The following is a 17,618-nucleotide window of genomic DNA, read 5'->3' on the forward strand; positions in this document are numbered from 1 at the left end:
TTCTACCCACTCATTACCTTATTACTCCATGCTCACAAATTCAATTTTCTACCATGATTTGTTATGATTTTGTACCGGTACGTTAAATGCCAAATAGTTGGAGGGGGTCGACTTGATAAGATGTGGTATAGGCTTTGTTTTGGCATGTTCCTGCGGTTACATTGTTTTGTGTAACGGGCAGTGTTCTGTGCACTGACGTTCAGATTCTGTCCTCTGTCAGTGACAGCGCCATGAGGTTAAAATCTCCGAATGCAGAGGAGCCCAGTTAAGCTGAGGACTTTGCTTGCGGGGTTGCTGGTTCGCGCCCAACCTCCACCCTGTAATAATTGCATAAAGTTAAATCATTTAATGATCACATTTTCCCAAATGGTTCTCCTGACCAATTCTAGAATAAGATATGCAACAAAAAGATAATTGATACCTTGAATTGAGCTATAATTAAAACCTTGGCACAATAATCTGATGTGGTTATTATATAATAAATCAGGAGGAGATTCTGAGAAAAGATTGTACTGTATTTCTTTTTGCTATAACGTCACCAACATCCTCTAGCGCTTCTGCTCCTTATACGGGTTGACAGCGGAGTCACGTGGCTTAGCAGCAGCGTCCTTGGAACAGAGCAGAAGGGAAAAAGCAAGAGGTAAAGGAGGAGTGTAAACGCGAGATAAATAAACGACTGGGACGGAGAGATCGTGTGCAAACCTTGGGTAGCTAGACAGCAACACTTCGAAACTATCTCGTGCAGGGTTTTTTTTTTCCAGAGAACTGATCAAATCGGATAAGAGTGGTTATTATTATGGAGGATGTGTTCCATTTCATTCGCAGTCCTGTGTGGGAAGAGCTGGTGGGTATTTCACTTTACTTTGGTAGCTATTCAACTTGGCGAGTTTACATTTGTTGTTCGTGTTCTTTAATGGAGATTAGCACTTTTAGAACGCTATTATTATTATTATTATTATTATTATTATTATTATTATTATTATTATTATCATAATAATAATAATAATAATAATAATAATAATAATAATAATAATAATAATAATAATGATTTATTTATTATTTATTTTACAAATTATAAATGTATTTGTTAAAAGATATAACAAACACAATGCACAAGTGATTATTTGTAGCAGGTATGTTTCATTTGGTTTTAGCTAACACCAAGTTAACGTTTCTTTATTGTTCATTTTTTGTTTTTCTTTTCTTTCCTAAATTCTTCATGTGTTTGTTTTTGGATGGCATGGACTCGGTTACAGCTGCTCACGACAGTTACGGATTTACTGTATGTAGTATATTTGCAATGGTAACTCTGGAAATGGGATTCAAGTCCAGTACTTTGACGATCAGCTGTTTTAGAACAAAATCTTCACCACACGACTGTCTAAACAGATATCCAATGACAGAAACGAATTGTAGGCAAACTAGTTATTACAGATTGCCATGCAAATTCATTTCGTTTATTCGTTCTGTGGATTTAGAGTTTTGAACGCCGCTGCCTTGCAGGACATTCCAAACAGGACCTGGCGCTTTGGAGCTGTCCGAGTGTCTTGTCTGACAACTTCGTAGATAATCTGTATGGGTTGCCATTGCGTTATGCAATAATACATTTGTCTACACCGAAGCTAATGGCCAAAGACACAATCACAGATACCGCCTTCCCCTCTGGGTTTGTGTAAAATCTGGTTTGTGTGTGTATTACATTGAGGAAAGTATGTGTTATGTGTCTATCTACCGATTATGAGATATGCATGTTTAAGTGTATGTATCTGTCCTGTTACTGGTAGTAGAAATACATTAGGCGTCCCAACCCATGTCGTTCTGTTCCTATATGCTCCGGGATGAACTCTAAAGACGTCGGGAGTACAATACACTGTAGAGTTTCTATAGCGTTGCTCACACTACTTGATCGTATTACCGGTCGTATTTCACAGACACCAATTTTCTTTGCGTATACGATGCGATGACCACAGTCATCTCCCTCATTGACCTTTGAGAAAGAGGGCTGCTCTGATTTATCATGTGTATTTAAACCATAGGCTGAGACATTTGCAGCGACAGGGGGCATCCGAAGATGTGTGCGCAGTATCTTTGACATGGTTTATTATTATTATTATTATTATTATTATTATTATTATTATTATTATTATTATTATTATTATTATTTAGCCTATTGTTATTTTGTAATGTTTACTATGTCTTGATACTGTAGGCTTCTTTCTGTTTTAACCATGGGAGCATCGCTTTGAAATACTGTGAAAGGCCCTATATAAATAAATACAATTGAAAGTGTAAATCGAACAAGAAATTATAGTGATCCTCTCTTCTGAGTGTGCAGGATGAGGCAGCCTCCTCCTGTTTGGTCTCTGGCCCGCCAGCAGCGTTATTTGTAATTTGCAGTCGCTAGCTAGCTCTGCTAATAATGTTTTTTTTTTGTTGCTGTTTGGCAGATGCCTTCACTGATTTTCCTGTCCAGTTTGTCTCCTAACACAACCCACAATTCCCTTTAATGATTAAGCGCATTCTATTTTTTTTTTTTTAATGTGCCACATGTGTTCTAACATATGTATTACGTATTTAGTTAAATATTAAATTACACTTGTTAAATAACTATTTATTAGTAAATGTGTTTATGGTGCTGTTCCAAACGTGTACAGTAGGTACAGGGGATTCAGTAGTATACAATTCCATATACAGTATAAATTAGATAGAAAATGGGGTGTTGTGTCACTAAACCCACATGAGTAATGCTTACGCAAATGTGATTTCAAAGACTTCAAAATACATTCCTTGTGTTGCGTGGTTCGTGTATATTTTCAGACATACCTGTCGTGTTTAAACACTACACCATATGATTCGACTCGACTATAGAAACAAGTGATAAGTTATCGAGATTGCAGGTGATCACGGTCGAAAGACCTGTCGTATTTTTACGATCTCGCAATACAGAACCTAACCCCAGGTTTCTATCTCGTGTTTATGGCTCTGGGAGTGAAACTCAATACTTGTGTCCGGGCAGGATCAAACGTGCCTGCCAATCTATTCAGAACTGTCTTCTCTTGGTGGTTCATGATAAGTACACATTTCTATAGAAGTGATAGTGCCGGTGTTCACGATAAATAGACACTTCTATAGAAGTGATAGTGCCGGTTACTGCGCATTTCGTTAGTATTCCGACGTGGTAAAAGCAACCCGTTTAACAGCTTTAGTTTAAATTATGTATAGGTATTATTATTGAAAAAAATAAGTGACAGCTGTGTTTCCAGTTTCACTGTCTTTATCAATGAAACACGTACTTATATTTTATTCTGTTCGGGATTGGTTCCCGAATTTAAACAATCCTGTGAAATACCCTCAGATGTTAAAGCTGCGGGGCGCTGGTGCCACTTCCCTCGCCATCTGTTATAATAAATATAAAGTCTTACAGGAGAACAACATTTAAAAAGAAATGTTTCTGGCGAGGAAGACAAACAGTAAAGGAGCGATATTACTAAGCAACCTTACTTAAGCATGTCTTTGTTATTATGAGCTTTTCAAGGGATGGTATCTGTAGTCTCTCCAATAGGCTAAATAACTATTCCGTTTTCAGTAACACTAAATCAATTATGAGCATTATAGACAGACGCATTTGCATTTGTGTACCCGCTGAATCAAAGGGAAAAAAAGATCAATAAATTGTGCACTTTGCTGTACAAAGCATGAACTAAAGCCTTTGAAATAATGAAAGTTATAATTTTAATCTTGTTAACATTTTGGATTTGGGACCTATTGAGAACACCAGAATCTGAGCATTATGAGCTACCTGTGCAAGATCGGTGCTAATGAAAGCGCAGTATAGGACCAATAACCTAACCTGTATTACACTTTACATAGCCGTTTGTTGCAAGAAGATATTCGACACTCTGGGAAGCCAGGGCATGGTCGTTTGCTTTTTCATGGTATTCAGGGATAAAGTTAAAATTTCATGTATCAGGTGGTCGATTGGGTATCAGAAACAGCACGAGCTGATCCCATTACTCCAGCAATTTATAAAAAAGCCATGTGTTTTTCCCTCCTTCTGACTTAATTTAGAATTAAACAAAACATTTAACTATGATATAATTCAACCTACATAAAATCAACTTATTTTCTTAATAGATATTTCAAAACAGAGAAGACTTATACCACAACCTGCTAGGGTAGTGTACTGCTAATTGCATGAACCGACAGAGAACCTTCCTCTCTCCATCTCACAGCAATCCTATTATTTTGGTGTGAACTCATTCGCAGCCGCCTCATATTCGCTACCCAGGTGTATAAGCAGCGTTCATACTGAAAGAAGCACAATAGTTGTCTGATGCCACCCTGTTGCAGCAGTACCGTTAAGTGACCACACGGTGAAAAAACATTTGAGCTACTGACCGTGTGGCCATTTAAATATAGGCCTAATGTATAATAATAATAATAATAATAATAATAATAATAATAATAATAATAATAATAATAATAATCACAAGAACGTCTTCTCCCTGTACCTACAAAACAAGATAGGTGTATAAACTTTAGTGGTAAAAAGACGTGGGTGTATATACAGAACAGTATCTGTATACCCTATATAATGAAATCATAATAAAAAAAATAGACCACATACATAGATGAGCTTTTACAACAAGATTATTGGCTGTATAAAATGCTTTTGTTTGTACCATAAAACACACGCACAAATAAAAACAAGCATGTAACCCATTAAAAGCGCGTGTGTGTCCAGTGTTCGGCAAGTGAAAAGCGGAGTAGGGTAGATGCTCGTTGAGCCAGTGCAGAGCCCTAGCGGGGACATCCTTATTCTCGCTCGTGTGGTCACTTGCACGTCTTCTAAGGTTACATTAAAATCGCTCTAAAAAAACTCTGTAATTATTAGGCAACTGTAGATGATGTAGGTTGTGAACAGCGTATCACACCGTACTTAAAAAAAAAACAGTATTGCAACCTACTACAATGGTCTACAAACGAATGGCCACAGTAACCTATAGAATTCAACCTTACAGTTATAAAAATACATAGAGAACATTTGAGTATGCAATAAGTTAGAAAACAACCTATGACGTCTCCCACGTGTTATGATTAAAAAGTCACATACTGCCTGTTTAATTGATGGGTGCCAAGACCTATATGAATGAACGTTCGTGTTGCTATTATTATTATTATTATTATTATTATTATTATTATTATTATTATTATTATTATTATTATTATTATCGCATTTTAAGTTAATAATCATTGATTTATTACTGTGTCCACTTGATTCCACTATACGAGATCAGAAACTTATGACTGGAGTTGAAAGTGTTCTTTTTCCGTTTTGAAAATAAAAACTACAGTAGTAGTGTATCTAAAGAATGTGTAAATCTCAATTTCGATTCTGTCTCTCTAATTTACCACTAGGGTTTGCTACAGAGATTTCCTGCAGTATTCAATTTAGCAGAGAGACAGCGGCGACAGTTAACACACAGTCTGTAGTAGACAGAAAATAACATTGAAAACACGCTCCAGGGTAAATGCATACCACAGAAATATGGCAGTTTCCCCTCAGTTTGTTTAGTAGTTTCAAATAGGTAAACTGGAATATTTATATTCCGAGACAGGAGGTAGTGGAAGATGGCGGCGAGGAGAGCCGCTTCCCAGCCGCTGTCCAGCTCTCGAGTCCCGGAGAGGAAGGGAGCGGCTGGATGCACTAAGGTTAACCCAGAGTGGTGTGTTTCTACCCGGCAGGAGTCGGAAAAGGGAGCGGTTACCGTGGCAGGGATTGTCGGTACTGGGATGCGGCACCATCCAATCGGGGCCGCGGGAGGACATGTAACGGGAGACGAGTCTTCAGACAGCGAAGGAGAGCATGAAGGGCCCCAGAAACTCATTAGGAAAGTGTCCACCTCCGGACAGATTAGGAGTAAGGTAAGTACCGTGTAAACACAACATGCATTGCATTTCTTTGTGAATGATGAAGAATCTAAATCGTATTAGCAATGTTCCAAATCGCCTGTTATGCTAACTGTTCTTGAGTTTCAGTAGGCTACAGTGGGCTACTTTAGGCTACAGTTTCACAAGATGCACTGTTGAATGCGAAGACGGTGCCAGTATTATGGATGTCATTCGTACAAGGATTCTGAGTGCTGTTTTCAGATAATCTGGTTTACGATACAGCAGTAATCAAAATATGTTCTCTTTACTTTAAAAATCCAGTTTATATACTGCGTATGTATGTATGTATGTATGTATGTATGTATGTATGTATGTATGTATGTATGTATGTATGTATGTATGTATGTCTTCCCATTTGATGGATTTAAAAGGATACATTTCTTAATACAAAGCCAGGCAATTATATACATTTACGTTTAGTTTAGGTTTGCTAACCTGAATTGAATTTTTCATAATAAACGGTCTGTTAAACAAAAGTAGTGAAAAATGGTTTACTGTACATCTGTTTGTGTGTTTGTTTATATATTTCTTGGTGGCTGCCCCAAGGGTTTGTCTCATAGGGCAGTAATGTTGTTTCTGGTTAAACAACACAATGAACATCAAGTAATTTGTATTGTTAAATATATGTGTACAGAGAATGCATACATTCTAGTGTATTGAGGAGTGCAGTAAAGCATGCATCTCAGAAAACTGCCTAGGCAATTTCATCCCTAGAGTACAGTACTTTATTATTACTGAGAGTTGGTGGCTTGGTTGACAACATTCAAAAACGACTGTACTAACTTTTTATATGTAGACGATGTAGACTTAAAATAGTGTTCAGTTTGGAAACCGTGTCAGCCCTCTGAAGACTTGTTTATTAATGTGTTTAATTAAAGTGAAGGTTTGTAATTAAAGTGTGTCATGTTTGAGCTTGAAACCCAAATCTGGAGGGAATGGCGTGTAATAAAGAGTTGATTGAAGGAATGCTAAAGGTTTTAAAATCCATTTCTTTACCTCGTGAAGCATCACCAGTATTATCACTGGTCACCCCAGTCTCCTGCTGAAGAGCTTGTGGTTCTTTGCTTGGGTTTGATACTTGGGTTTGGAACATACAGCTATTTTAAAGACAATGCTATGGAAGGAAATGTTGCTGCTGCTTCCTGGTATCACATCACTTCCTAGGTGCAATGAGGCCATGTGACCTAGCCCACAGGAAGTCATTTAGATAGGGTACCCGTTTCATCTACTGTGCTGTACTATGGAGATGGAGATGATTGTTTTAGGTCTGGTAGGAGAAGTATGTGCTTTTTGTGCTGTAAGGGTGAAAATATTCGACTGTTAACGTCCATGAGAAATCCCCCAAATGTACCCGGCGCCCCCTTAATTTTATGACATGTTCTTTTTGGAATTAAAGAAAATCTCCATTTTAAAAAGCAGCTTCCCTACATCCTGTTGGAGAACAAAACCAGTCCTTGAAATGCCTATGATATATCCTTGTTGCAATGTTTACATTTTCCCCCCAGTCTTGGTGACCTTTGACCCAGATTTTTCTTGTAATCGGAGATGTGACTATGTAATCAAGTGTTACGCGGGCAGCCTTTATCTTGTTCATTTCAGGTTTGCAATATGTTTTTTTTTGTTAGACTTCACTTTTTAAATCAAAGTATTTTTGAGCCACTGTGTATTTTCATAAAACTGAACTGAACTTTGAGAATCTGCATGTGGTCATTTATTTGTAAGATTTGCAATTAGTTTGCTACTCTACCTATTATTAGACATTAACAAATCACTGTTTAGTCTTCTGAAAATATTTTTTTAGTTGCTGTGTTAAAATGTTGTAAGGTACTACTTCCAGATTTTGGGCTCTGGTATACAATTATCCAATAGTTAACGTATTTGAAATGATATTTGTAACCGTATTTAAAAATGCACCTGCCTACACTTATGAATTAATGAGAATAGATAATAGTCCCAACCTTGGTCTGGATGCCTTTCTCCTCAGGAATATGATAGCAATGTGTTTAACTGAATTCTACATCAGGTAATCGTATGGTGAGAATGTGTTTAGCATATTATTATTTATTTCTTAGCAGACGCCCTTATCCAGGGCGACTTACAATTGTTACAAGATATCACATTATTTTTTTACATACAATTACATTTTTTTATATATATACAATTATCCATTTATAGAGTTGGGTTTTTAGTGGAGCAATCTAGATAAAGTACCTTGCTTAAGGGTACAGCAGCCCTGTCCCCCACCAGGGATTGAACCCACAACCCTCCAGTCAAGAGTCCAGAGCCCAGAGCCCTAACCACTACTCCACACTGCTGACAGCTTTAATGCGATGCTTGAGGACAATGGAGCCCTAATGAGTTTGAAATATTAAAAAAAAAAAACTGCCCAAGAGTGCCTAAATGTGGTTGGCCTTGTTTTGTTTCTGAAAGAGATTAAAACACACTCTTTGAAGCAAAGAGTTTCAATTGATTTTAACATAAGAACATTTGATTTTTCTTCATGTTTGTTTTGCAAGCTGCTTTGTGATTCTTGTTTAGGGAAGATATTTCATATTTTATAATGAAGTAACATATGAACACTTGAAGGGCTCAGTATTCATACTACCATTGATGTAGAAATGAAATGTGCACATAATTGCAGGGCATTACATAAATGCTTTACTAATCCTTTCATCCAAATTGACTCTTATTTTGTAATCTCAGATTTGAAATTACCTTTGGCTAAAGAATCTGCATATGTTTTAAGTAAAGCTTTTATTACAGTAAGTCTTAGGAAGCCTGGACTCTGTAAACAGTTCACTATTAGCTGCCTATCTAAAACTGTGTTATGCTGGCCAGTAAAATCAGCAACTTTTAGAAATTGATAGTAAAAACTATATGAGGATACTTGGAAGATAATTGCTGTTAATTGGCTGAATTAGCTGAAGACACTGAAGGCGAATGAATGTGTGCTGCTGGGTGGATGGGTGGTGCTCTCTTTTAAATACAACCCCTATCACATGACCTATGTAATGCAAGATCAACACATTTCTTTAGCTAGTGTGGATAGGGGAGTTTTTGGAAAATGTGTTTATCTGGAGACTACAACTGATTTTTTTTTAAGTGTATTTTTTAGAAAACTAATACTCTGATTTAGGTTTCCTAAAACATACCTTTTAAGAAAATGTATGTAAGTGCACTGATTCACAGCAAAGCTGTCCCCTAATAAAACTCCACAACCTAGGACTGCAAGCAGCCCCTTATAAACAATGTAGGGTGTCCTTATTTTAACTAAACACTATTGACTTTAAACATCAATCCTTTAAATCTCGAAGGCACAGTTTTACGTTGCCTATTGACTACTGTATCAGCTGGCTCTGTTTGTTTTTTGTGTTCACAAATGAACTGGGTTGTTTATGGCCATCCTCCTGAGTGAAATAACCACAGCACTCAAGGAACATGTATTCTGTTTATATAACAAGAACTATGTGTGGGAAAGTATGTTTAAACGAATGAAACAGCTGCCTTCAGAGAAATACTTTCCTGAGATCAAGCTTTGCACCTGCTTAGCAGCACGGTGTAATTTGGAGCGATGTGAGTCAGCCGGTCATTCTGTCATTGGATTTGAATGAGTGCTAGGTAGATTCACTCAGCATCATCGAGTATGAAAAAGTCATTCCATGCCAGGTCTCTCAACACTTTCTACTGCACAGAATTGTACTACTGTGGTTCTTTACACAATACTCTAGTGCTTTTGTGCTCACAACAGTCTAATTGTTGGAACATTGTTCACACATTTGGAGCCTGTACCACACTCTTTAAACTGGAAATTCTGTTGAATAATGCTATGCTTGCCTTGATATAGCATACAACAGAGTAATCAGGGGAGGCTGGCATTTCTCGGGTTAAAATCTGCTAATTCGTAAGCAGCTTACTCCAGAGGTGACTCGTGCCTTAGCCATACTACAAGGAGTCACATGACATGCTCACAGCTGAAATGTCCCTGTTTTCATCAACCATATTGATCTTTGTCAAGATGGCAAACGCTGTGTGTGTGTACAGCTATTACTATTGTGATTAAAAACAGGAACAAGGATATTGTGCTTTTTCGAAATAGACCTGAATGTTTTTCTGAACACTGTGATGTACCATGTTAGGTCAGTTCAGCTCAATGCCACTTCTGATGTGGCGTAGTGTTTTGTTTATAGGGGGCACATTTGTACAATACCGGCTCCATTTCAGTTTTATTTTATTGATGGCCGTTTTTACCTGTGTCCTTCTGCGTCACCTTCCTTAGTAATAGCGTTTGAACATTTCACACCTGCTTATGAAGAGCACAAAGAAAAGACAATAAATAATCACCAGGTACACACAGACCACAAATCAGTTTCTGTGTGTTAAGTGAGAATCTAGTTCAAATGATATCAACCACAACTGGAGATGTTGCAGAGTACATTCCACTTTAGCTACAGGGCTATAAATAAACCCCCATTGTCTAACAAGAAAAGGTGTGTTTAATTATTCACTTGTGCATTATACTCCCACTGCATTATTTAACTTGACTGTATTTAGAGAGGCAGAGCTCTTGTTCTGTCACAGAAGGGGGTTTGTTTGCTTTTGTCATTCTGATCAGTGGTTAACCGAACCTGCAGGAGTAAATACCATCAGGGAAATGCAGTGCCTGTAGCTACTTTATTCCTGATAGCAGACCTGCCCGACCTTTTGTCTGAGAGCCCTGTCTATTACCAGTTCTTAAAGGCAAAAAACCCTGTTTAACTGGACTATTATTATTATTATTTGTTTATTTAGCAGACGCCTTCATCCAAGGTGACTTACAGAGACTAGGGTGTGTGAACTATGCATCAGCTGCAGAGTCACTTACAATTACGTCTCACCCGAAAGACGGAGCACAAGGAGGTTAAGTGACTTGCTCAGGGTCACACAATGAGTCAGTTGCTGAGGGGGGATTTGAAGCGGGGACCTCCTGGTTACAAGACCTTTTCTTTAACCACTGGACCACACAGCCTCCTACACAATGCCTTATTGTTAGGCACTACACAATGCCTCCTACACAATGCCTTAGTGTTTTTGTGCTCATTAAATAGACTTGTTTCTGTCAAAAACTACTGAATGTTCAGATTTCACCTCCAAATCAGGAGAGTCATATTGTGGAGCATGAGGAGCCATATATGGCTCAAGAGTCACCAGATTTAGCTGTCTGATGTTTTTAAATCTTTAAGTAGTCAACCAGCAGCCTACTGAGCAGAGTGATGAATGAGGTTTTTAAATCTGCGTAGTAACTCTTGCAACGGTCCTCTTCTGCTTCTATAGATGAAGCAATGCTTCTGCTTCCTGGAACCTAATCACTTCTTGTGTTGGAGTTCAAACTGGTCCTTCCGCAGATAAACCATGTGACCTTCAGCAAAGGAACCAGCATGCAGCACTTTACCAGTATTGTTGTATTTGACATACTTGCATATCCTGAATTAACCAGCACAATACAGCAGGGAACAGTAATAATACAAGTGCTTTCTTTGGCTATCGAAGAAGCAAGTCCAACCCAGTGTATTTATAATGAAACAGTTTCAAGGGCAGCCCCATCACGACAGACACAGGTGAGCCCATTGTTTTTAACAGATCAACATAAATGTATCGCTTGCCAATTCAAAATGAAAAGTTGTATAACCCAATAAAAAACTAGAACGGTAGAATGTTATTGCGTTAGACTTGATCCCGTTTTGATGAAGGGATTCCTATTTATATGTCAGATCGTAAAAGCAGTTTGAGTATTTCATTTTCTGAATACACTGTACATATGTAATGCCCAGTACCGTCAAGTGGCTTTGGTTGGAACATAATGTCGGCTCCAGTATGAGCAAGACACAGTGCACTAAATGTAAAACTTTCATATTGAGGTGTACAAACGTGAAGCCATTGCTTACTCCTTTAATAATAATACAATAAAAAGTCATTGTTGATGCTGTTTTCCGTGCTCTGCAAAACACATTCATTGTTCTGTTGTTTTTTGTTTATATGCAGTTATTAATAATGGATGTAGAGTAAATAGCAGGTGCATGTACAGTATTGGAAACAATCAGGAGTATAGAGGATTAAAATAAATAGGTGATTCCTTGTAGCCCAGAAAGGGATGGAAGTACTTAATGCTTGCTGTACTGAGAACTGTTTGCATGGCTCTTTGGAAGGTATTAAAAGGTTAGAAAACCTTACTGAAGTATAGAAATGGTGAAGTGACAAGCGAATTCGGGCATTGCAAAATGCTGAACCCTTTTTGTTTGCCCTGCTGATTTTGCCGGCTCTCCCGTCTCGGGTATGTGTGAATACACCTGCTGTTCACAGCACCAAACACAACGCTGAGGTCGTTGTGAAGATGCTAATGTGTGAACACCTTGCCGGCTCTCCCGTCTCGGGTATGTGTGAATACACCTGCTGTTCACGGCACCAAACACAACGCTGAGGTCGTTGTGAAGACGCTGACGTGTGAACACCTTCTCGGCTCTCCCGTCTCGGGTATGTGTGAATACACCTGCTGTTCACGGCACCAAACACAACGCTGAGGTCGTTGTGAAGACGCTGATGTGTGAACACCTTCTCGGCTCTCCCGTCTCGGGTATGTGTAAATACACCTGCTGTTCACAGCACCAAACACAACGCTGAGGTCGTTGTGAAGACGCTGATGTGTGAACACCTTCTCGGCTCTCCCGTCTCGGGTATGTGTGAATACACCTGCTGTTCACGGCACCAAACACAACGCTGAGGTCGTTGTGAAGACGCTGATGTGTGAACACCTTCTCGGCTCTCCCGTCTCGGTATGTGTAAATACACCTGCTGTTCACAGCACCAAACACAACGCTGAGGTCGTTGTGAAGACGCTGATGTGTGAACACCTTCTCGGCTCTCCCGTCTCGGGTATGTGTGAATACACCTGCTGTTCACGGCACCTAACACAACGCTGAGGTCGTTGTGAAGATGCTGATGTGTGAACACCTTGCCGGCTCTCTCGTCTCGGGTATGTGTGAATACACCTGCTGTTCACAGCACCAAACACAACGCTGAGGTCGTTGTGAAGATGCTGATGTGTGAACACCTTCTCGGCTCTCCCGTCTCGGGTATGTGTGAATACACCTGCTGTTCACGGCACCAAACACAACGCTGAGGTCGTTGTGAAGATGCTGATGTGTGAACACCTTGCTGGCTCTCCCGTCTCGGGTATGTGTGAATACACCTGCTGTTCACGGCACCAAACACAACGCTGAGGTCGTTGTGAAGATGCTAATGTGTGAACACCTTGCCGGCTCTCTCGTCTCGGGTATGTGTGAATACACCTGCACCTGCTCTTATTATGATGTGCTGCTGTTTGGTTTGAGTGCTTCCCTCATGACGTACTGACTGGACAGATTTATGAGACTCTTGTAAAAGGACAGTTGTGCTGCTTTTACAACCAAATTAAGAAAGTAAGTGCATTGTTTATTAATCTGAGAAAGTCACATGGCATTGGCAATGTGGATAATTATGGTGTTTATAATACTCAAGGAATATAAGTGTATTTTTCTATTGAATATTTTTGTGTTCCCTAAATGATAAATTGTGAATTTCAAATTCTGTATCATAAATTACATGGTAGGAGGGGAGAGAGGATAATACATACAAAACATTTTAGATTCAATAGCAACCACTGCCTTCCTTGGCTTTTCTTTAAAAACAAAAACTATTAAAGTGCAGGCTGGGTTCTCAGAAAAAAAAACAAAAAACATATATTGAAATGTTGTGATGAATCCATCTCGTTGCCATGAAAACAACTCAGATGGCCTCTGTTTCTTGTGTTGCTTTTTGTCTCCACTCCCAGCTTACTGTCTTTCTGTATTTCTCTGGGGGGGAGTGGGTTTGATGACTTGTGGAGTGAGTTTTAGCTCTGCCCAAAGCTGCTGATTAGAAGATTTTGAGGGCTTCCCCAGTGTATTACCCAGCAGTTAGTTCTGATTGCACCGTTTTCTGACTCATTACTGCACAAGGCCTCAAGCACAAGCCATTGTGATGAATTTTCTGTATTTATCCACAGAACAGGTAAAACCAAATAGCTACATTGTAACCTCAATGACTACAAACGCACCTCTCATTTAAAGACGTACTTTACAATAAGCAAAGTCAAACCACGGCTAAAACGAACAGCTAACAAAATAATAATTCAAAAGTGAGCGAATTTAAAGTGACATGGAATTCCATAAACGAGGTCCATAGCTGGCAAATTAAATGCCCTGTCACCAGAAGATGCAAATCGAATCCTCTGCGTCACCCTCTGTCTGCAGAGACCGACTGAGAGTTAGCTTGACTGTGTGCGAGAGTAAACATTCCACAGGGTGCTACTGGACATCGAATATAACTGGCAGTGTCTTAGTGACTGGGGTGGAGAAGTGACAGTTCTGTTGTGTGATTAACAGTTAAACAGAATGACTACTGAAAACTGAAGGTTGCAACAGCCACAATACTTTACTTCATTGACACAGCAGCTCGTCGATAAATTGCACCTACCTTTCCTTCAGGTTAGACCTTAATTCACATCCTCCTCTAGTGGATTTAGCTAAATAATATTTAAGTAAAGTAACATTGTGATCACAGTTTACAGAACATCCGGGTTTTGGCATTAACCTGGCAAGACTACTTGGCATCTGTGTGGTGGGAGCAGGTTAGCTCATGTCAGTGGCTGTCAGAGCCGAGTTTACGAAAATAGGATAGCTACCATCTTGTTGGAATAGTGTTGTACACATGTCGAATCCACCGAGTTTCATGGACCAGGTGCCAAATGTGGTAAGAAAAGCACGTTTTAATTCCTATTCCTCTGATGGTATTCAGATTCACCCCTGTGTGCATCATTTCAAGATCCCCTGTTAATTAAACCCCAACCCTGTTATTGATTCCCTGTACCTGTATTGCACTTTAACCATAACTGTAAACACTCATAGTGCTACATTTAGAAGTACTAAAAGAAACTCAATGACAAATGTTTCGACCAGAAGCCTTTCTCAATGTCTTCAATGCTGTACCTCAATAACAGGCAAACTGTTCCGCACATCCTTCAGCTGGGATTATTTCGTGCCTTCCGAATTCCACAGTCATTTCTGTGTTCCATGTTCCATGGTCTAGAACGGAGCATAAGCTGGCACTCTGTTGAACTTTGTTCAGTGTAAAAGCTACCTGCAAGGACAAGATGCAGTAGACATCAGAGAGAAACTAACTACCTGGCCTGAGCTGCCCTAGAAAAAGAATCAATGCTTGGCAGCTGTCAGTTTGAGTTCAATAAACACAGCACAGCAGAGCAGTCCAGGTGCCCAGATAAGGCAGGAAAAGTGATAAAATCAAGGAAGGTCTGGAAAACGCTTGCATCCGAGAGCAGCTGTTATTGAATTAACTTGAGCTGCTTTGCTGCTGAATAACTGGATATCCTGCATTAGGCTTCCTAATATATCAGTTTGATACTCTTAATAGAGTAGAGATTAGATTGTGCCCGACATGCTTCAGGCACAGCTAGGTCTTGTCCTCCTCATATGGGTATTACAGCCCACCTGTCTGTCTGTTTGAAGTATTGCTGGGTATCACAAAGGGTTTGCTGGATTGGTGGTTAGCATGGTTACCTCTTGACCACTGGTTGAGATGCAATACCCGGTGAATGAAGGTCAGGACTGAGCCTCTTCGGAAACACATCGTCAAATAAACTTGACTTGACTTGCATTTCATTTCAGGTACATCTTGAACCATTTCAAAGATGCACCCAATTCACACATGGAGATTGCATTGACATACTTCTTGAATAGAGATTAAAATATATTTCAGGTTTCAAGCATATATGCCATATTTCTGGATACTTATGCACTGATAATTATTAAACCATATAAAATACAGAGAAGACCTTTTTATGAAATGAACAAATAGTCCATTTCATGTTTTTATTTTATTTTTCTAATGTACTGTAAAAACCACTGTATAAGTCGCCCCCGTGCCCCCCCCCCCCTCCTTTTTGAGACAACAGTTTCAGGAAAAAGCCTAAAGGTCACACCAGTGTATAAGTCACTCACCCCTTTTTAGGACCCCCTAAAAATACCTAGAAAATAGTGTTTAGTGTAAATAAAACTTGGACATAAAAAAAGACCATTTGACACACATAATATTTTGATATCGTTATATGACGTGATTCATTGCTTTCCCAGCAGTTCTGCAGTACTAAGAGCAACAGTATAGCAAAGGTTTCATAGGGTAGGTTCCTGGAGCGGGACCCTAGTGACAGCACCTGTGTGGCGTATCAACACCCACTGCTGTGTGTCTGACTCCTTATTTATCAGTGACGACCCACATAGGTAACATCACCCTGTTGCAGTGCTATTCAGCTTTAAGGAATCATTTGTATTCATTTGGTCAGCAGAAATGATTTTATGGCCTTTAGATGTACTGTACTATGCGAAAGGTGCTACACCACTGCATACCACACCTTGCATGTTTCCATTAAAACCAACAGATAAATAAGGAGGTTCTGTAAATTGCCCATGAAGAGGGGCTGCACCCCACTCCTTTAGAATGAACAAGCAGAAGAAAGATATCCTGGGGAATGCAGGGGTCTGCAGATTTCAGTGAACCTTCAGATTGGGAGATAACCAACCGTCAGGATTTACAACCAGGGCTGGATTTATTGGGCTATTCCACCTGTAAAAGAAGCATGGAACTGAAGCAGCACATATAGTTGGGCCAGCTTCCAGTTTTGCAGTATGTGTGCCGAGTTCAACAGCTTTAACAGGAAACCTGCACATCAAGTGTAAGGCTTTTATTTGGACATGAACATGTAGTTCTTGAGATTGACATGTTCGTGTGTTAGTCATTTTGACTGGGATGGCTCCGTCAGCTGGGTTCTGAACGTCAGGTGTCTGATTCTCCTTCTGACACTGCAGTCTCGATTAATCTACTGATGAGCTGATTTTGAGGGGGGGCTGAACTATTCAAAAGACACTAATCAGGTTTAACAATATGTTTATTTATTTTTTATTGGCCTAAAGCAAAGTACATTATAAAAAATAAATTAAGAGTGTTTTCCTTTTGCTTCACAGCATCCTTTGCTTTAGGCTGTCCAAATTTTTTGTTTTGTCTCTTGGCCATGCAGTTTCATAAACTGGTCTGCATTTTTCAATTTTTCATAGCGTTTGATGATTTAGCGAAACACTATGAAAAAATGGAAAATGCAGACCAGTTTCTGTATCATACACAGTATACAGTGAATTAAAAATAATACACAAAAGAAAGTTGCTCACTGCATTAATCTATTGCAGCTACTCTCTGTCCATTATGCAAAATGAAGATACACAGTATGTTACTGTTTAAATAAAGACATATTTTCTCCCAGCTGTTGTTTACTTTGAGGAAAGACATGACGCAATTACAGGGCCACATAGATGCTGATTTATTTGAAGCGGAGCAGCTGCAGCCGCTCCTGTGTTTGTCATAAATGCATTGTCTGCGAGAGGCCTGGGTTAAATGATGGGATGCCCTGCAGCTTGCCTTCATTTTGTATAAAACGGTAAACTTATGTTTTTAAAACATGCGGGATGTGAAACCACTTCCCTGAAATGGCTTATCTTGGTCTGAGGTTAGGATTGCGTGATGTACTGCACTGCTTTTCTCTTGTTCTC

General features: G+C 39.3%; 1 protein-coding gene across 4 annotated transcripts in view; it reads left to right on the forward strand.

Moving 5' to 3' along the window:
- Positions 1-626: 626 nt before the first annotated feature.
- LOC117405994 (diacylglycerol kinase eta-like) overlaps positions 627-17,618 on the forward strand; it is a 74,727-nt gene continuing 57,735 nt past the window's right edge. For 2 of the 4 annotated variants that reach the window (XM_034009611.3, XM_034009613.3), the window contains exon 1: positions 5,543-5,925. In XM_034009611.3, coding sequence (XP_033865502.3) covers positions 5,632-5,925 — 294 coding nt within the window. In that variant the 5' untranslated portion in view covers positions 5,543-5,631. The other 2 variants (XM_034009612.3, XM_059030294.1) reach the window with 2 other exon arrangements.

Source organism: Acipenser ruthenus, chromosome 9 (assembly GCF_902713425.1).
Source record: "Acipenser ruthenus chromosome 9, fAciRut3.2 maternal haplotype, whole genome shotgun sequence".
Lineage (NCBI taxonomy): Eukaryota > Metazoa > Chordata > Actinopteri > Acipenseriformes > Acipenseridae > Acipenser > Acipenser ruthenus.